The 22,132-nt window shown below is 34.2% G+C and overlaps 1 protein-coding gene across 1 annotated transcript in view; it reads left to right on the forward strand.

Moving 5' to 3' along the window:
- LOC145688275 (uncharacterized) overlaps window positions 1–22,132 on the forward strand; it is a gene marked incomplete in the record, with an annotated part of 75,972 nt that overhangs the window by 16,803 nt on the left and 37,037 nt on the right. The window contains 6 exon segments of the mRNA XM_081762272.1: window positions 703–872; window positions 6,171–6,331; window positions 11,799–11,958; window positions 14,310–14,511; window positions 15,023–15,243; window positions 20,187–20,289. Coding sequence (XP_081618398.1) covers window positions 703–872; window positions 6,171–6,331; window positions 11,799–11,958; window positions 14,310–14,511; window positions 15,023–15,243; window positions 20,187–20,289 — 1,017 coding nt within the window.

The raw sequence follows: 22,132 nt of genomic DNA on the forward strand, positions 1-22,132 counted from the left end.
GAACGAATTTGAAAATTGACTTTTCTTTTCAAATCTGTCATTGTCGTTTCTGTAATATCAGCATTGAGTGCACGAACAGGTGACTTCGAAGTTCACTTAAGAATGTTAAGTTTCCTTTCATCCCTGAGCAATTACTTTTAATTTAGTGTGTTAATGCAAATCATATTTTGACATTTTTCTTTTTTAATTATTGTATCTCCTTGTTTCATTACGTGTTTTGAAGAGGTTTAGTAGTTTTCCAAAAGTTATACCAAAGTTATTTTTCTTGTTTTGATAGCTAAGAGTAAAAGTATGTTCATAATTTATAGCTTAAATTTTATACTCTGAATGTTTTTAAATTCGCTGAATGACCAAATGCGTTTGAAAACTTATCTGTTTGCACTCTGTTTAGGTGTGTTCCTTTCCTGTTTTCGTAAGTTTTCAGCTATAAGCGTGTTTATTGTGTACAAATATTATTTTTGTATTTGTCGATTTTTCTTTCCTTTAAGTCGGCAGTAACAATGAGTAAGAATGTAAATGAATGTAGATTTTAGAAAAAGCTGTAGGACTAATAATTTACGAATACTACAAAATTCAAAATGTGAATGCAAGCCTTGGATTTTTGTAGTGGGTAAAACTGTTCTGTTAATATTACATTACTATTTTGATAAATTTATTTTGTATACCTATTATTTTCCTAATTGGAAATATAAATCATTTTAGTTGACGCCTCTGTGTCCAATGACACTTCACTGAACACGTTTATCAGAGATCATGCCAATTTAAAGGGAACAAAGGCAATGTGTCATGAAGGCGGTTGCGGTGCCTGTATCGTCGCCGTGACTTCAGTCCACCCTGTTACAAAGGAAGAAAGAACTTACGCCGTGAACTCGGTATGTTCTTATGTTATATATATATAATAGAATGTGTGCGTGTTTTAGACTAGAATTTAATTCTATTTAATTTGAACTTTGAAATTAGTTCAGTGCACCACGTATGCTAAAGGACAAAAGTTACAAAATAATGTGAATACTAAAAGAATTGGTGATAGAATGAAATATAATGTGATAGGAGATGGGAGACACCTGAAAAAGACGACGGACATGGTGTAGGATATTACCAGATACCTCTTAATTTTCTACCTGTCCTACGTGCCTTCCACAATAATAAATAAATGAACATAAGTAACATAATGATTATCTGATTTTAGTGGTATTGAAAAATCAGTATATGATTGAATTCTATCTAATGTTATTTTACCAGTTGTATTTAAGGTATAGTTGGGATGAGAATCAGGAAGTTAAAAGTTAACGTCTAATTTTTTCATAATTTCAAAACTGACCAAAATGAGTATAATAGTGTTGCAATACATGGCTGAAATTGTCCGATTGCACAATAGTTGTATTGTTCGTGGAAATTAGAGCGTTAATTTATCTTATACGCTTTATTTAATTTGCTGTGTATTAACAAAATTTCCGATACCATCTGTCGCAATGTAGATTGTAATGTGTTAAGTCAAAAAATGATAGTTAATAAAACTATATGGGAAAAGTATAATGAAAGAGAAGGCAGGTCGAGCAGAAATATGTTAGAGATACTTACATCGAGAAGGGTTAACATTAGTGTCTGTGCTAGGAGTATTTGAGTAACTTAATTGAATAATTTTTGTAATGTATAGTAGATACGATTGATACTAGAGATCAGGCATGTGAAACTCAGTAAATACACACAGCCTTAACTAATACTGTAGTTCTTTAAAGTATAGGACATAAGGTAACCCGGATAGTAGATGTATAACTATTGTCTTTCCGGACACCTTACACCTTCTTGCAACCAGCTTTCAAATGTCTAGACGTGCTGCTCGCACTCGTATGAATGTGTATCCTGGATCTCCTTGGAGTTCTTTCTTTTCATGAACGAGAGTTGTTGTTCACATTGGTACGTACTACCGAACATGGAAACCAAAGTACGATGCAACGAAAATTTGCGGGTTTCTGCAAACTAAGTTAAAAAAAAAAAAAAAAAAAAAAAAAAAAATTCTCTCGGTAAATCAAAGGCTGCAGAAATGAGTAAAGGATCGTATGCAGTCCGCTACTTTGATATCGTCTGGGCAGGGCTCCAAAATATAATTTGGGGCGTATGTATTTTGATCTAAGTGTGATTTCACAAAGCTATTTAAGATTTAGAAACGTATTACTTATATCTGACGCTTGAATATTGAAGAGTTTCACTAGCTCATGAGTGCTTATTTGCGTTTATTGGAAATCCTGTAGCTTTCTATTTATTTTAAGAAAGTGAGAGTGTGTGCGTGTTTCACTCATCAGTTCCATGGTTGCTCGTGTTCGGAGTAACGCATGCTGCGATGTATTGTTTCAGGGTATATTTCACGTTTATTTCGATGTATATTTCAGGCTATATTTCACGTTTATATAGATATATTTGACTGGGTAGTGAAAAATAATGAATGACTGCACTTGTATATTGCTGTTTGTGAAACTAACTATTAAATACGAAACTTTGTTGGGCTGTATAAATATACGGGAAAACTATTTTATTATCCTATCTTTAGTTTTTCACAGACGGTCAGTGCTATCGATACTGTAGTCACTTGTTTTTCTATCCGAATTTGTAAATATGGTTGACCATGACATTACAGCTAGTTCGCTATGACATTTTAGACGACATTGAAGCATTCATCTTGGAAACTTTTTTTTTTTTCTTTTTTAAAGAAAAATGAGTCAGTAATTGTTACTTAGCGTGCATTTCGTCTAGAATTCATTATTGATTAGAAGGTTTATAGCAGCAATACCATAGTGTTGTGGGTTAGCAAATTTTGGGAAACAGTTTGACTCATAAAGAAGTGACCTTCATGAAAACTGCGTACCGTTCGAACTCCTCATAATAGTGAACGTGTGCGTAGTTTTGCTCTTCAAAGTCCACGGCAGTCTTCAATAAAACATGCTAATGCTCTTGGAATTGATGACACTCCCTACGCAAAAGTTTAGTATGGTCCTTAACTTCTTTGACAACTTGTTGTGGTGCAACAATTGAGTGCTGGGGATAAGAGGATTCGCATGTTTGGTGCAGTGACGTTTTGAGTATTCTTAATTGGGAAATCATTTGATAAATCTAATTTTCAAAAAGTAGCTGTATGTTTCATAGCTGAATGCTGAAAACTAAACACTTTGATTTTTGAAGTAATCAGTCTAGTTACAATTTGATTTTGTAAAACAGATCAGGTTTTATGGACAATTATAAGTGTTGTGTATTAGCGAATATGAAACTATAACAATAAAGTTCGACTTGTCCGAAATAGTTTCTATTGTCAGAACCGAAATTATAAAAATTGAACACTTAACGACCACTTGAAGTTTCTGTAGACGGTTCCAATCGCGCTTTCGTCATGTCATGTCTTCCTGCTCTTGCTGTGAGGTGACTGAGCAAGCAGAACACTTTCATAATACAAAATACAAAATCTCCCCTGGTTGCTTAGGTTAGCGAAGAATAATTTTGCCTCGCTCTTTGCACTCAGGTGGCAAGGGGGCAGAGATACGGATTCTGCTACGTGATTAACTGGCCGTACGTGTCTGCCTGATCATGCTGTTGCAACCTTTACACACACGCGGCTCACTTGTATTTGTTCCACAATAAGGCGCTACCGAAAATGACTTCGTAATGGGGTGTCAGCGGGATCAGGGGGAATCGAGCAAGTTTAAATATCAGCACGATTTTAAATGATGCCACTAGCATGTAAGGCTTTTTTTCGTGACAGAAATATATGTTGGCGTTGAAGTATCATTTTTTTTTTAATTTTGATTTTTTTTTTAAACTTGGATGGAGTATTAAAATAAAAGGAGCGTGGCCGCCTTTGTGTATTGCTTTCAGATAACTGCGTAAAAGCCAGTCTCTAGTTCTAATAGTTGTTACTTTACATGATAATTTTCTGTTTCAACTCATGAAGAGCTTACATAGTCCATAGCGTGGCATATGACCGAGCATTGCCGTCCAACATGAGGATGCAGTGTCTGTTTACAATTTATGGATATTTATGGACATGTTCATAGTGCATTTCGTGGAATTCAACGTTGTTTTGTAATGAAACCATGAAGTAAGAATTTTTTTAAAAAAATATTTTTATTCATAAAAATTATAATGGCAATTTGGTAGGTGAAAATGGAAGGAAGTTTTTTTGTAATATCTTAACTGCTGGATACGTGCATAACATTATTTTCAAAAATCACAAGGACAGTATTCGTAATCAAGAAATCGTTGGAAGCAGAAGCAAAATAATCAAGAATCACCTGTAGTCAAATAACACTGCTTGTCAGTAATAATTGACAATTCGGATAAAATCACGAAAAAGAAAAAAGCAAACCTCAAGGTAAATTAAAGTTCAAATATACTTATTTTTACATCATTAGATAACAATATTTTGTCAGAAAATGTAATTAGGACTTTCCTAAGATTTTGTAAATTTTTATATTGGCTTTTGGCGAAGTAAAAAGGAAAAATAATTAAGGCAAACAAAGACAATAGTCCATATAAAATGACCAAGTTTGCAACTAAAAATTAATTCTGCATTCTGGGTCCTGCATCCAGTATCGCAATGGAATGGTCTATACGAAATTACATATACCGCAAGAGAGACCATTGTCTGGTCGAAACCAAGCGAAATACGCAATAAGGTAAAGTATGACTACAGAGAACTTTAACTGTCTATTTTGCATGCGACATGATATTAGGAGATCTCTGAAAGTTACAGGCAAAGAAGTCTGAATGTTTAAGTACTCAGCTTATTTATGTCATAATTGGCTTAGCTTTGAGTAAATTTATAGTTATATGTTATGCAGTTAAGGTAACATACTATGTCTGGTTATGAACTCAAAACTCTTGAATATTTACAGTTGACTAATTTATCTTGTTACACAAAAATCCACTATACTACCATTGTAAGTCAGTTGTTTCATTAATAAAATATTGTCAATTGTGACAATAAGAGATTGCAACCATTCGTTTAATTTCACTATTTTAATTTGATTTACGAATTCACTATTTCTTTAGTCATTGACTTGATACAATTTATTTAATTTTTTTATTTCTTTAATATTTAACTCTTTGACTTATGGTACAGTTTGAATTGATAGTTTCACTTCATCTGAGAAAGACATGATGGATTTTTTCCACCATAGACCACTATACCAGCAACATCTTTTAAGAGTTGAGAAATGGTTAGGAAACTAACGTGGACGTTGATTACGATCCAGCCATTGTCCTGACCGTTTGTGATTGTCATAGCAGATCTATTTTCAATTTGAAGTGACAATCTAAGGCAGGAAATGTTACAGATTCTTTCTTATACTCTGAAAAGTGTACACCTCTAGATGGAGAGATTCTTGTTGGTCGGTGTCAACCCATCTTTTTCATCCTATGACTGCAAGGAGCGATGAACGACAGTGGTATGGTGTATGCCTAATTCGTCTGCAGTGACACGAACACTTTTCCAAGAGTCTGCTTCCATGGTGCTCCTGAGGATCTCATCTGAATTGCTCACGGGGCTCATTTTGCAACATTGTCACCAGAACGAAATTTGAGAAAGCAACGGAGACTGTCTTTATTCGCCATTTCTGATATAAATGCATTGTTAGTTTTTACGGCTTGCTATGCAGAATGTCCCAATTTGAAGTTGTGAAGAAAAATCACTCGCAAATGTAAGTTTTCCATGAGGCACTTTCATGACCCTATTCAACAACACACTACCTTCTGATTGTCTGGATACACCAACCTACGGACTAGATACGTACAGTTTCTGATGTTAGACAAGTTACTTAGTCCATCCATGTTGTGTTGCTCAGGTGAGCTTTCCTCCAAACGTCAGAGTGGATATTTAATTCGCACCAAGCTAATAGTGTTACCTCATGCCTCTTTGCTTACCTTGTTAAACGAGTAGTTTACGTATGAAGATATATCAAATAGGTCCAGGTATTAAACTGCCTTCATATCTGTTTCAGTGAAAAATCGAAACCTCTGTGTGGCACATTATTCACATCCTTAATTATATTTTAGATGTGATTTCAGATAGTCATAAGATTACTCTATGTAAAAGCGATAACTTTTGTAATTTAGTAATAAGTTCTACATATTATACAATACTTTAATAGTGTAATATTGTAAATGTGTGCTTTTACTTTCAGTGCCTCGTTCCAGTGTTCAGTTGCAATGGTTGGAAGATCACGACAGTCGAAGGTCTTGGGGATAAAGTTCACGGCTATCATAAAATTCAAGCTACATTAGCTAAGTTTAATGGTACACAATGCGGCTATTGTAGTCCAGGAATGGTTATGAATATGTACAGGTTTGTTCAGTGACTGTAATCATGTGCTTAAACTTAATTTCTCAGTAGTATTGGTCATTAGTGGAACACAGGGACAAAATTTCGATCTCAGGCACTACTCGTCGAGTATACAGTCTATTTTTTTCTACTTTGTAATCCTTTGCTGAAGAAAAAAAAATTGTAGAGTCCCAAGAATGTTTGTTCTATCTGTTTGTTTTGAATAGTTCGTTTTAGTTAGCAGCTGTTTGTAATTTTGATCACTACTGCGGACTAAGCTGCTGAGAATCACTCGTGGAGCTATTAAGGGTCCGGCGGAGCAGTTTGCGAAAAGCTGGTCTAAGAGTAGTCACTAGATATAAATTTTTGAAATAAATATATATATATATATATATATATATATATATATATATATATATATATATATATATATATATATATATATATATATATATATATATATATATATAAATTATTTATTTATTTACTTTTATCTATAATCGTTATTTCTGAAAATTGTAAAATTGTCCTCCAAGATTATGTATGAGCCTAAAGACTTCATTATTGCATCCAACCAGATAGTCCGTTTGAAATGAATATAGTAATTTGCCGTTGACGATCGTAAATAGTATACTTATTTACTGTAGGAAATGAACATTGCATATGCTTTGTTATTGAAATGGATAATCAAACATGCATGTTCGGCAACAAAAGCAATCTCAAGTAAGCAACCAGTCTCTATCAATTCATGAACTTTGTGGTGGACAAACACCGTGTGCGTGGGTTTCCTCGGGGCTCTCCCGTTTCCTCCCAGCTTCTTCATTCCACCATTTCATTTATCACTCGACATCAGTCTCCTTTAGCCTAACCGGCATAACCGTGGAACGTAAAACTCAGATTTCATTTTCTCTATCAATTCAGTCATTGAAACCATTATCGACTGCTTCACTTTGAAATTCAACATTATAGTATACTTAGCAAAAACGTTAACTGTATCAGCGACAGTCGTAGTCACTTTTCTTGAGACCAGAAACCTTTGACTAACTCGGGCCCACCCTAACGTTGCACACACACAAATGCAACATACTGATTACCTCACGTCATTTACAACTGAGTTCAGAAACTATCTGTAGCATCGACGTTAACAAACAGAAGTTACTCAGCAACTCTTTTCTCTAAATGATCATATATATATATACATACATACAGGGTGGCACACGAACAGTTGAAATTTTTGAAATTTGGATGGAAGACAAAATAAGTTGTAATCGACACTTTGTAATGCATAAGCGTGTTCTATATTTCTTGAAAATAACGGTTGGTGGCCTATCGCTAGGCGTAGTCAAGTAAGTGTTTCCTGCAGTTACACGTCAGTCGGTATTAGCTATGGCTGAGCACAGTCGTTTGTATGCAGTGCTGTGCGCTAAAAGTTTTCCTGTTATATGCAAAGACTGAAATGAAATCTTTCAGTTAACGTCCCACAATTATGCCCTGTAGATTAAGGAAGACGGATGATTAAGGGAAATGAATGATGGAAGAATTGGTGGAATGAGAATAGAGTACCCCGAGAAGACCCACGGACACGATGTTTTCCACCACAAACTTACTTGGTCGGGGATCAAACCAGGGACCCCACGCACCAGAGGTTATCGCTGTACGACTGAGCCACCATGTCCCCCCCCCCTTGTTATATGCAGAAACGAGAAGCATTATAAGTACTCAACGGAAATTTCAAGCTCATTTCAAAACTAGATGGGTTCCAGCAACAAATACTATTCGTTCGTACTGTAGGTTCGAGAAAGTGGACATTATGAACGAAGATAGACGACCTCGCATTGCTCCAGTTCGTCCGAAAAAAAAAAAAAAAAAAAAAAAAAAAATTGAGGCTCCCAGAGTTGCAATGACACGTAGCCCAGGAAATAAATGATCGCCGTTCAATTCAAAGAATTCTATAGAGTGATCTCAAGCTGTCAATAGATTTCTGGCCCGACGCAATGGAGTGTTTGGGCCGCCCTTAAACCCAGGTTTAAACCATTGTCACTTTTTCTTCAGGACTATTTAATAATAATAATAATAATATAATAAAAACCCATTCAAGTCACCAAACATTATGGTTAAAAGCAAAATATTAAAAGTTCTTCCATTATCAACACTGTTACAAGGGGCTTTCGTAGAGGTGGGGGGGGGGATGATACCACTCAGCATTGAACCTTGAAACATAATTTGGAAGATTGAAACTATCGTGCATTCAGATGATACGAAATATTTTCAGGTCTTTTTCTGTCATAGAACTATTATAAAGATCAGCTCCAGTATTACAGTATTTGTATCTAAATATTGCTTCACAGATTTATTGAAGCAGTGAAATTTTTGTATTGAAAAATAAGAAGCAACATCCTTGTGGAAATCTGAATGAGTAAAATAAAATTTTAGAAACCGTATTTCATGTATTTAGCTAGGTTTTATCGAATTGTGCTATTTTCAGTTTTTTTTTATTTTATTTATTTATTTTATTTTTTTTTTTATTTTTTTATTTTTATTTTATTTTATTTTTTTTTTTTTACCGGAAGTAAGTTATTGAGATCGAAGTTGAATGCAACATATACTTTCCATCATAGTTTCAGATTCTACGTGAAAAAGTAGGAAACACATGTGAAAAATGCTTCTAAATACCTTTAAATCACCTTCGAAATCTGTCTCCTGAAGGCGGTATTAGTTTGCAGACCACCCGTACACCTCTCTGGAAATCGGAATAAGTAAAACAATGTTACAAACTGTATTTCATGTATTTGGCTATGTTCTATCAAGTTGTACTATTTTCAGCTTTGTTTCTGATTCTACAGTTTGTAAAATGTGTTTGAAACTTTCAAATGCTTACTCCTGAATGTGGTATTCATTTGCATATATCAAGTAGTCTGCCAGCGCATTTTCATTTTATGCTCTACGCGTGTGTATTTGTGGCCGATTTAATCTCTACCCATGAACAGTTGATAAAAGGTTTGTGTGTGTGAGCAATAGGTCAGAATCTTCTCTACACAAGTACAGTGGTTGATTTCTTCCCTGTGCATGAGTAATACTGGTCTGATTCGATTCTATGCAATTTCTTAATATGCTTTAGTGTTCATCATACTTGATATGAGTTAATGAGGTTGTGCTGTTTCTCAGTTGCTTGCATCGTCTTCTAGCCTGTTCAGCGACTAAGATCGAAATATGGCCTTAAGCTATGGAAGGCTGTCAGCTTAATTTTTCCTATTTGTCCTGTTCGTTAAATCATACTTCGTCAAAATTTGTCATGGAGTTACGTCAAGATAATACAGTTCGTATGGATCATTTTTTTTTTTTATTATTATTATTATTATTGCATAACTTAGTACAGAAAATAGGTAACTCAACAACCTATTCCAACTCAAATCAAATAAAACAAGTTGATCAAATTTGACACTGTTACCATTTAGTAATATCTATCAAAATTCAATAGAAAGAAATCCTTTTCAGACAATGTAAAAGATAACAAAATTATTAAAAACGAAGTATTCAAATTTCTGATGAATACAAGAAACAAAGTAGCTTGATAGTTAAGGCAAATGTTCAAACTAATCACCATCCTGTATGATTTAAGCCTCGACTGTATATTTGGGAACGAATTACCAATCTAAGAACTTTGTCAGCCGTAAGAGTTGGATAGCTTCTCTGATTCGATGAATCATATTTTCCCTGATAGTAGGACGTTGAGGATAAACTAAGTCCTTTACTCTGTGAGACAAATAATCGAGGCAAGTAAGGCCTGATTATCAGAATGGATATTTAACAGACCCATATTTACCTATGCATCTATTCGGAAAAATTTTATTTAGTGGGGCAGGAGCCACGGTATGATGTATGCGCTGGACATTCGTCCTGTTGGAAATCACATATTACGATGCAGCTAGAGTGGAATATTTTCTGATAAAGTAGGAAGATCTCTTTCTTTCAGTTCTGCATGTGTGTGTAACCATTAAAGTTCTTATCGAAAAAATATGGAAACTATAATAACTTCCCAATAATGCCACACCAAACATTCACTTTCCAAACACGTTGATCTATTTTCTTCAACCAATGAGTATTAGCTTGATAGATACGAATAATTCTACCTATTAACCTCCCTATCACTTTTAAACGTGCCTTCATCGGAAAATAGAACATAACTGTGAAAATCGTTCATTATTGCCTAATCCAGTTGCAAAATGTGTCCGAATATCCTTTAGTGTCAGATTCTGATGGAGATATTGTAAAAAAAAAAAAAAAAAAAAAAGTTTTACTGACACCAGAATCCATCGACTTACAGAATCACGAGATACACATTTGCGTCCTTTATTATGAGGAGTCTAAATGATAGTCATTTCTCACTCGCCTAACAAACCACGAAAAAAGTTTCGTGTGTGAGTATTCTGGTGCTGAAATTATTTTTGGCACAATCTTACAGCTTGACTAATTGCCTGTACGTACTCGTAAAATTTGCAAGATCTATTTCTTGATTGGAATAAACCATAGCTTAAGTGAAAAAAAATTGTTACGTCACCTAAGTCGTGCACACAGGTAATGCAGAAGTTTTTCATATTTACCGTTTACTTTTAGGACAAGTCTTGTCAATCCACATAAGCACAATACCGTTAACACTATTAATTATAAATACGACCTTAGTGACATGAAACCATATAGTTTTTTACTTTTTACTTATGCCATGGTTTATTACAATCAAGAAACATATGATTTGCAAACTTTAGGAGAATGTAGAGTCAATTACAGTTGGAAAAGTGAGTGTTTAGTGTGGCATTATTGGGAATTTGAATGGTCACAGATATGCAGAACTGATAGAGATGTTCCTCCTTTATCAGATAATATTCCACTCCAACTGCGTCGCAACATGTGGTTCCAAAACGACGGATATCCATCGCATATATCACACCATGCTCCTGCAGCACTAAATGCAATCTTACTCAACAGATGGATAGGTTAATATGGGTCTGTTGCCAATCCACCCCAATCACCAGATCTCACTATCATCGATTGTTGTGTGTCGTGCAGAGTAAAGGAATTAGTTTATCCTCAGTGGCCTACTACGAGGAAAATGATTCATTGGATCAGAGAAGCTATCACTCTTACGGCTGACGAAGTTCTTAGTGATAATTCGTTTCCGAATAGTCGGAGTTTGCATCGTACAAAATGTTGACCAGTTTGAGCATTTGGCTTGAACTATCAAGCTGTTTGTGTTTCTTGTATTCATCAGAAAATTGAGTATTTAGTTTTTAATAATTTTCTTATCCTTTGCGTTGTTTAAACATTTCTTTTCTGGTGAGGTTTGATAAGCATTCACATAGATATCAGTAAAATCTAGTAGATTGGACGAGTTGGGGAGATTAAGCTGACAACTTCCCGTAGCTTAAGGTTATTTTTCGACCTTAGTCGCTGAACTTACCTAGATAAATGTTTAGGTAAAATATTTTATTTGCAGCCTCCTTGAAAGCAACCCAAAGATAAAAATGGAGGAGATGGAAAATTCTTTTGGTGGCAACATTTGTCGATGTACAGGATACCGACCTATTTTGGATGCCTTTAAATCTTTGTGCGAAGATGGAAGCGTTAATTTGAAGGCTGTATGTGAAGATATTGAGGTAAGCTTAAAATAATTCCATTTCTTAAATCAGTTTAGAAAACTTCGCGGGTTCTTGATTTGAAACGTTGCTTGAGCTTCATCCCAACCCGTTGTGTATAAAAGTTGGTATTCTCACCTCTACGTGCGGAACTTTGATTAGATTTTCAATGTGAGTGCAAAGTGTTCTGGATTCCATATTAAACTCTATATCCATGTTCTAATACATATAAACTAGGCTCACAGGAGGCACACACTGCTGGTAAAGGAGAAACTCTAAATTACATACGTAATGTCTCGAGCTGATGCCTGTTATTGGTGAAGATTTAACAAGTTTAGGAACTTCAATAAAAGTGAGCTGAAGATAAGTCTGTTTGGCCCTAAAATTGGATTATATAGTTATTGGCAATTATGAAGGAGACAATTGATTTTCAAATTTCACTTTAATGGATGCTCCGACTTTGAAAATACACGAAATTTCTTATTCTTAATACCTATTATGCAAATTAATTACAGGAATATCTCAAGTTTTCTTACATAAAACAGTGAATTGTTATAAACTGGGTCAATTGAATTGAACATCATTCGTAATCACATATGTATGTTCTATATACAAACGAAAATTTAAATCACACGTGTTCTTGTTTAATTTAATTCTCCGGAAAGTGGCCATTACTGTTGCTTAAATGATTAAAGTGGTTTTACATACACACATCTGATTCACAACTATTGATGCTAGAACAGTTTTTTACCCCGATGCTTTGAGGCAAATTGAATTTGCCTCTTTCACGATTTAAAATCCACCAGAATGTCGATGGAATTTGATGTCGCGAGTCTCTGAAGTGAAATTTTTATATACTTAAATATTCTCAGATATAACCTTTCAAGTGACTGTTTTCCGTGGCTACCTTTATCTATAAAATTAGAAAACTACTTCGTAAATTACCCCCTTACCCCACACATATAAGTTTGTGCCCAATAATTTTCTTCAGCTCATTAATTTTACTGTAATTTTGTATGTTTACTTTCGAGCGACGAAAAGACAGAAGAAAGTAGTGATCGCGCAGAAATCAAATTCGAGTTTTCAACGGATTTACATGTTTCATGGCCCATATATACCGAAAAAGTGATTTTTCGACATCTCAGTCTGTTCGTCCTGATGTACTCTCGCCTCGAGTCCATACCGTTGAACGTATGTCAATCAAATCTTAACATTTTTGTGATTTTCCAAGGGAGCTTTTCGAATTTTCTTCCAATTCTTAAAAATAAGGATAGTTTACTGAAGGATGAAAATCAAAAATTGTTTTCTCGAAAACTACTCTATCGACTTCCTTTCATAAATCAATTTTTCAGTAACAACCTCATACTGTGATAGAAGTCAGGTCTCTGAGGAAAATCGAGAAGGGATAGTTTTTTTCGGACGATTTTCTCACTTACGCGATTTTGTTTATATTTTATAAATAAGTATTTCCGGAATAAACTAACAATATGGCATAACTCACTTTCGTGAAAACATCTGAGTCGTAGTTTATTCTTGGTGTTTTTCCGGACAATTTTCTCGAAACTACTTAAGAGATTTTGTTCCTATTTCATAAATATTTCATTCTTTCTATAACATAGTAGAAATTACATCTATAATATCCTCAAAGGTAGTTTACTATAGGGTGTTTTTTGCGATTTATCATTTTTTGAACGTATATCCCGTTAATGACCCTAATATATGGTATAAGGCATTTATGGAAAAAACAAGAGTTTAGTTTTGGAAGAATTTTCTTTGGGCGAAGTTTTTCAAAAACACCTTATTTTGTTCGTATTTAGAAGAAAATGTTTCATTAATAAATGTTTCATAAAAAAGCACAACGTGATTTAATGTAAGGAATTTGAGCGATAAAGTTTAGTGTGGTGGTCCATATTTCTTTAGTAACTATTTTGATTTTTAATTTTTAGCGTGTGAAAATAAGATCCTTACAAGAAAAACATTTTCGGAATGAATACATGTGATGTAAAAGTAGTGTGAGCTATACAATGCATGACGACATTCTACCCAGTTTAAAAATCTGGTATTATTTATTTATTTAAGGGGCATGGTTAAGTCAACAACAGTAATGGAAAATTAAGATGACAGTTGTGACAGTAGTTAACAATCTCAAACATATGATATGTGGCTTTCAGACTTTTTCACTATTGGAAAACTAGGATACTTTAATATAACGTTATAATTGATGAATGAAACATTTGAATTTTGCACATGTTAATTTCATGATTATACTACTGAAAATTTAAGTATTTGTCTTTTGTATTTGCCTCTAAGTTTTTAAGAAAAATAATTATGAAACGAAAATTAGTTACTTCATAGTTTTTTTTTTTAAATAGGATTTTTGCAAGATAAACAAAATATGTTCGAGGACTGGCCAGCCTTGTCAGGGTTCATGTCACCAGCTTCGTACTGTTCATGTGCCATTAAAAGGAGCGGAATGGTTTACTGTGACATCTTTAAATGACATTTTTGAAATTTTTGATACTTGTAAGGAGCAAAGTGTTACCTATAGATTAGTAGCTGGAAATACAGCTCATGGTAAGTATCTTATTTTCGTAGTCTTTTTGTACAAGAGCATAATTTCACACGTAATAATGAAGTGCATAGTCATTGGCACATTTAAATATTGTTTTCACTTAAACTATGAAATTCTGAAACTAGAGAACTAGGGAACTTCTAAATTGCTTTAGTGTAGTCATTATCCACGGATGATTAAGCATTGAAATGAGTTAATTTTAAAGCTCCAGTTGGTATCACTAAAGATGGTATGATCAAAATCACTAACTTGAAATCATGTTCTCCAATATCCTGTGGAGTTTCATTATTTTTTTGTTTAACAAGATGACCTGCCACTATGATGATATCTGTAAAAATTTATATATATATATATATATATATATATATATATATATATATATATATATATATATATAATATGAGAGAGAAGAGATCATTCAATAAGACATCAACATTGAATTGACGGCTATGTTAAATCGCCTAATAAGTACTGCTTTATTATAATTACTATGCTTGTGCTGTTTCATTTCAGGAGTATACAGAATTACTAAGAAGGCAAAATTGAATATTGATGTAAATAATGTTGCAGAGCTCAAGACTCATAGCACAGAAGGAAACTTAACTTTGGGTGCCAACATTAGCTTAACAGAAGCAATGGATATTTTCAACAAAGCTGCAAACAAAAATGGATTTTCATACGCCAAGCAATTAGCTCATCATATTGACAAAATCGCCAACGTTCCAGTAAGAAATGTACGTAGAAGCTAGATATTTAAAGTGAAAATGATAATTGGAATTCGTTTAACTACGTGGGCAGAATTTCAACTAGGGATTGTCTCTGCCATATAGTACTACCTCTGCTTTAAGTACTCTATATAGTAGTTTCCTATTCGACCTTTTTTTTTTTTTTCCTAATTTCTTTCTTGTGGAGCACGGAATGGTGTGTTGCTCTGGATCGCGCTAAGGCACACCCTCTACTTTTAGTGTAGAAAATCTCCTCGAATAGATTATTATTATTATTATTATTATTATTATTATTATTATTAATAGCATTATTATTATTATTATTATTATTATTATTATTATTATTATTATTATTAATATCTAGAAATAACAGTAAGCATAACAACAAATGTTTTGTGAGCAATGTAAAGACTACAGCTTGACGTATTTGTAAATTCTTAACAGTGTAATTAAAGCATACTAAATACTAAATCACATGTTGGCACGTCCTGTTAGTATTCATGCCTGTACAAATGATGGGATATGTATTTTCATAATATATTTGTAAGAAAGTTTGCCGCTTAGCGTTGGAGTTTTGTTTTTGAGTTTAACGTCCCGTTCAGGAGCGAGGCTATATGAGAGTGGACCTACTTATTAACATGGAATCCAAACCACATGAGCTCCCACCAGGAATCGAGACTTAATGTTAGAATCATGAATATTAGTGAAAATATATATTCCTGATATGTAAGGAGTCATACATGGTAAACCTCTTAGAAGTCGCAAGGAGTGGCTACTAAACTATTTGGCAAAAAAAAGCTGGAATTTTGTACGGTACCAAACAAATATCGAAAGGAGGAGGAATAGTTTGTCGTCAGTACTACCAGTATAGTAGCATTGACATTTTTTTTTCAAATGGTACTATTATTTTAGGTTGTTACATATTTTAAATTTACGTGTGAAACACTTACAATACCAGATCTATTATTCAGTGTTACCAAATGATTGCTACAGTATCACAAATACCCAAATGTCTGTAGCAGTAATAGCATAACTGAGGTAAGCGGGGCGACGTACAACTCCAAAGTAACTTAGTATCAGATACTATGAGCATGATATGATGCATTTCGGATAAATAGGCCAAAGTTACAAGGAATTGAAAATTTGGCTTTAAAGGCTTTATATCGAAAAAGATTTCAGATAAGTATTATTTCTAAGTAATTATATGGTTCCCAATAGACTAAACAATTATAATTCCATTTACAGTAACATGATACCTCAAACCGCTCCGAAGATGTGGTAAACATTGCTAAAGTATTGTAAAACTGCTGAAAATGGCGTATTTGTGGAAAGTGTTTAAAATGATGGTTACTTCTACGTATAACATTATAGTGATGGTGTTTGGTAATTATAATTACGAGTTTTTGCAGTTGCATAATTTTAAACAGTGTTGCAAACTTTCCCAATCTTTATTATATCATCGGAACAGTTTGAGATCAAAACTGCATCATGACCATTTCACCTATTGGAAACCATAAAATTCTTTTGATATGGTACGCATCTAAGCACTTTTTTTCTTCGAAAAAAGCCTTTATAAGAGTCAAATGTTCAGTTCCTTGTTACTTTGTTCCTATTTATTCGAAATGCATCATATTACGGTGAAAACATCCTATACTAATTTATTTTGAATGTACATCGTCCGGTTTAACCTAATTGTATATTTTTGTTGTAGAATCCTTTGTTTTGGTGTTTAGATACTGTAGAATCCTTAGTTGACAACATTGAGTAATGCGGAATTGTCAGTTTTCGTTTTACATGTACAGACGTCGCACAGTAGATTGAACTCTTTCACTGAACCAAAAATGTGATCAGTTGAGAATGCTCCAAGAGCATTGCCAGAACGAACTTAAAAAGAATGAAGAGATAGAGCGGGAAGGATAACTGTCATTGTTCCTAGAGGTAAAAGTAAATCTTATCTGCACCTTGATATTGAGAAATTTTGCGAGAAAAAGAACATCTCTATGACTTAGTTTCCGAGATATGGCTCCTTAAATATTTAGAAATTCGAACTTTTTTGGCCAATATCTGGGGAACAGTTAGTCAGTGATACCGGTTACTATTTGCTACCAAGATGTTCACCATCCTCTTAGGTATTGATCAACACCAATATGTCGTCTCTACAACTTACGGTTCCCGAGCTATGGCTCGTTAAATATCTAGAATTTGGCCATTTTTGGTCAATATCACGGGAACGGTAAGTCATAGGAAGGTGACATTTGGTGTAATAAGTACCTAAGACCATGGTAAATATTTTGGTATCGATATTAATTGGTGGCAACTGGCCATTGGCCAAACCAGTGGCCAGTTGGACAGTGGCCACCGGCTACTCTTTGGTACCAAAATATTTACCATCCTTTTAGATATTGACCAATACCAATATGATCTCTCTGTGACTTACGGTTCCCGAGCTATGGCTCCTTAAATCTCTGCAAATCGGCCATTTTTGGCCAATATGTCGGGAACTGTAAGAGTGACGCGAAAAATTTAATCATTTTCTCTGATTGTTTCTGATGCTCTATCGAATGCAGGGTTCACAACTGAAAAAAAATCGCAAATAACAGACGGACAGACAGACATGGAGAATTCAAAAGTTCGTTGACAAGAGGGGATGGGAAAGTTTTAACTGACGCTAAACAATATTGCCACCTTCCCTTCATTTTAAAATCAATTGCGTTAGTTTGAGAGGAAGTGGTGGTTTTTATTAGTGCTATGACTTCTAGGAAAAGTTCGGAAAAAAGGGTCTGCTTTATGAAGCCACACCAGACTTATTTCTTAAGTTTATATTTGTGGATATTTTACATTGTAGCATATCTAGAATTTAGGATATCATATTTCAGCAGAAATTCGTACTTTAATTTACAATTCCACTGCTGAAGGAAGTATTTTGTTTATCAATAGATATTTGTGGGAAGTAGAATGTTCTTGTTTTAAATCTTTTCAATAACCATAGAAGTTAGATAACGTATGTAAATAAACTTATATTTCGTGTCAATTTTGCTTTATAAATGAACGTGTGTTAGATACGGAAAACAGTAAATGTCCAGCCAGTACTCCAAAAGCCCTGAACTGTAATGCAGAATGATACTTAAAAAAAAAAACTGAGATTGCCCCTGAAAACACGTCATAAAAACTTATATAGTTAAAAAGTATAAATTCTTTGTAGTTTGTTCTTTATTCTAAAATACATGTAAAAGTTGGAAACCCTCCTGTTATGAGGGAGAGTAGGAGACAATTTAGCCTGCCCGTCTGAAAAAAAAAAAAAAAAGGAAGTAAGACCTTCACTTAAGTTTCAAGAAATCGCGCGATGCATGTATATTTAAAATAACCTGAGGTGGTACCAATTGAAAAAGTATAACTATTCGGTTAGCAACACTACTGATCAGGTAATATTGTCAAGTATGTCAAAACTATTTCCTCCTCTCGATATTTGCCTGGTACAAAATTACAACTTCTGTTAATTTAGAAGTCTACAATTAGTGGTCATTTTAAATGCTTCACTCAACAGTTCGTAATATCTTATACTGTACTTGAAGTGCACAAAATTTGTCTGGTCCAGTCATTCAGGAGTAATGTTGTGACAAGATGACTGGGCGGATCATGGAGAGCTTTGCTAACGATTCAGCTCATGAATAGTAAGTTTCCTTTCTGATCTCAAACATTCTTCAGTGTATTTCATTCTAAATTTTCAAGTGCCTGACTGACTTGTGTATTAGAAGTACCAAACTCAAGCGAGCTCTGTTTGTTTTTGGTGTCGTAGTATCAAATAACTATTTCAATATTATCAGGCATTCAGCGTGGTCGTGGCTTCGATTTGTGGTAGGGATACCGTTGAACGAAAGAAGTGATTCGGATTTCACTATAATCAGTAGGTCCAAGTCTCCCTTAGCCGCTCAGGCATAATCGTGGGACGTTAAACCTAAAACAATCTTTCAGACATTCAGAGCTGTCCACAAGAATTTGAAATAGGAATTTCTGTGGGGAAAGAAAAACAAATTGAACTCTCCTACCCGGTTTCTCAGTGTTGTGATATTGTTGATGAACTTACTTTAGCATAGTGTTCACTTTATATTCAGCTCAAATGCGATAATTTGAGTTGAATTGTTCACATCCTTTCGTAAGAGTAAGATAAATTATAGAATTATAGTTAGCTGTATATTGTACCAAGATTCAAAGAACTGAAAATTTGTTTACTTATACAAAATCAACTGTTAAAACTTCGGGAAATGGATTCGAAGTGTTCTAGGTCCCCTCACACAACAATATGCACGTTCCCCGTGTCATTTTCTCGTACTCTTACATTCCGTGTGAAATATGATATATTGTTTAAAACAGCATATTTGTGGGAACTTTTTAAAACTGTTTTTGATTTACTTTGCTTCTATATCATTACAACAATACTTTTAGGTAAGTGTAATTGCATAATTTTAAGAACTGTTGCAAACTTCAACAGTTTTTACTATATTTTCAGAACTGTTTGATATCAAATTGCCGTTTTCCGAGGTATTTATATAAGCCGTTTTCTGAGAAGTGCTTTTTAAGTGAAATTTCCAATCCCTTATAACTTTGTTTGTATTCATTTCAAATCCGCCATATGATCATAGTATAATACTGAACTATTTTGAATGTGCATTGCCCAGTTACTCACTTGCGTAATAACTGGTGAAGAAAACACCAAAATTTAGAAGTTTCAGATTTTTATACTGATATATCAGTAGAAGTTATTTGAATGTATATGAACTACTACGCACGAAAACTGAGAATGGCATGGAACGGCATTGATCCATACCAATGAACATTTTTTTTTCTTGTTCTTTTAAGGAATTCCTTACAACTTATTTGCTATATTCTTCGGTATTGTGACATGTCTGTAGATAGAACAGCAAGATTTTATATTTCGTTATTATTATTTTCAGACTGGTACCTTAGCTGGAAACCTAATGATTAAACATGAACACAAAGAATTTCCGTCAGATATTTTCCTGATATTGGAAACTGTTGGCGCTGCTTTGGTTATTGGTGAGTAATAACATTTTTTTTTTTTCCGTGCAATGTTTTGATTTGTTCAACTTTCAGGTTCTTCATATTCTTAATATATGCTAAAATTATGGATAAGGTTGATTGAGCCAACCTTGCAGGTCTAGTGGCGTTTGGTGCACAAGATCCTGGATTCGATTTCGCCTCCCATAGGAATTGAACCTAGGACTCCGTGCACCAAAAACTCACGCTAGTCACTAGAGCAGTAGGAATTGCATGGATAATAAGGAAAAGCGGTATGGATGCCTGGCTGCTACATTTTACTAGAAACTGCGTGAAAATTTAATCTAAATATCAGCTTTGTCATTTCAGGCTAGAAACTGCAACATCGTAAACAAATTTGCTATCCATTTATGGAAGTAGAATCTATCAGAGCTAGCGCAAATAACATACTCGCTTTTAATGTGAAAACTCGTTCAATTTCTGATCTAAACTTATTTCTTACGTGAATCTTTGCTGATTTTCATTGCTGTGATTACTTTAAGATCATTTAAGAGCCTCTTGGTGCTCCATTTGCAATATTTTTGCATATTTAAAATGATTGAAGAAATAGAATATACACTAATAAAAATGTGACTATGAAGTCTGGAATCAATGGGAGACCTGGTCAGCAACACATTAACGCAATGCAAAACTTGGATCACATGTCAATCATTATTTTCAATAAAATTTCTCAAATATTCCATGTTTTGGATTTTTAACATACAAATCTAGAGCAACCAATACACTCTCATACTCTCCCACAGATGAAATAATCCCAGTTTTCATTCAATACACTTCTGATTTTGCAATTCCCATTTGGCGAAGCTATAGAGTTGCCAGATCAGATGGCCATTCCACAGGACTCTTCTCCCAATCCACCGCCAAAGAAATAGATTAAATGTCATTTAGAAAAGTCCCGTCACAACTTCAGGCATTTATAGACACTCAGTATTCATTGTCATAATATATGAACCCAAAACTACTTTCACCACAGGGTTTATAATAATGGGCCAGTCATTTCGAATTGTGTGCTCTATGACGTCACAATTTGTTGCTCGGATCCTCAGTAAACCAGTCACAGAACATGATAGTAAACTCAATGTTGATAGAAGACTGTGGTGGCAAGAAAATAAGGTGTAGGCGATAGCAGATAAATACATTACTCGTGGATTGGATGCATGTCTAATAGAACACTATCAACATTTTTATCCATTCCAAATACCTCGTTTTTTTTTTTTTTTTTTATTCTCTTGCAACCCATTCTTTTTTCTGGCTCTAATCGTGAAAGCCTGCTTTTATGTCGCACTCGGTGAATTGGAAATGACTGGGATAAGCTAATGAAATATGGTTTGATAAGATATTGAAAAGAAATTGTAGGTCAGATTCCTCCAAGATTCTGCTTTGTTTCATATTGTTGGATAGGAACTATATACAAATTTCATATACTTACGTTAGAAAGGTTATAAAGATGCAGTTCACCATCATCCAGCTTCTAGTTAGACGGTTAGATTCTTTAGGTCAGAATAATTATAACTGGATTCCCCCCCCCACCCCTCAGCTATAGTTTTTAATTGTTCATGTTAAAAGTTACGTACTATACATAATCACGTACCGTGAGGGATTAGTTCTCCCAGCTCTGGTTTAGATTTTCGATGGGAGGACTGAATATTTGATCATGAGCTTCGGCACTAGTCGAAAAAGCTAGAAATATTAGCGTTGAGTTGATCCACTCTTCACGGATCGTTCAGTAAAGAGTGCGCAGTGTGGCTGGTCACAGATGTTGAAAGGTTTTAGCGCTTTTTAGTCAACGTGCACGTAGAATATGTACTACTTCATAAATATG

Source organism: Thermobia domestica, chromosome 6, assembly GCF_964235325.1.
Source record: "Thermobia domestica chromosome 6, izTheDome1.hap1.1, whole genome shotgun sequence".
Classification (NCBI taxonomy): Eukaryota; Metazoa; Arthropoda; class Insecta; order Zygentoma; family Lepismatidae; genus Thermobia; species Thermobia domestica.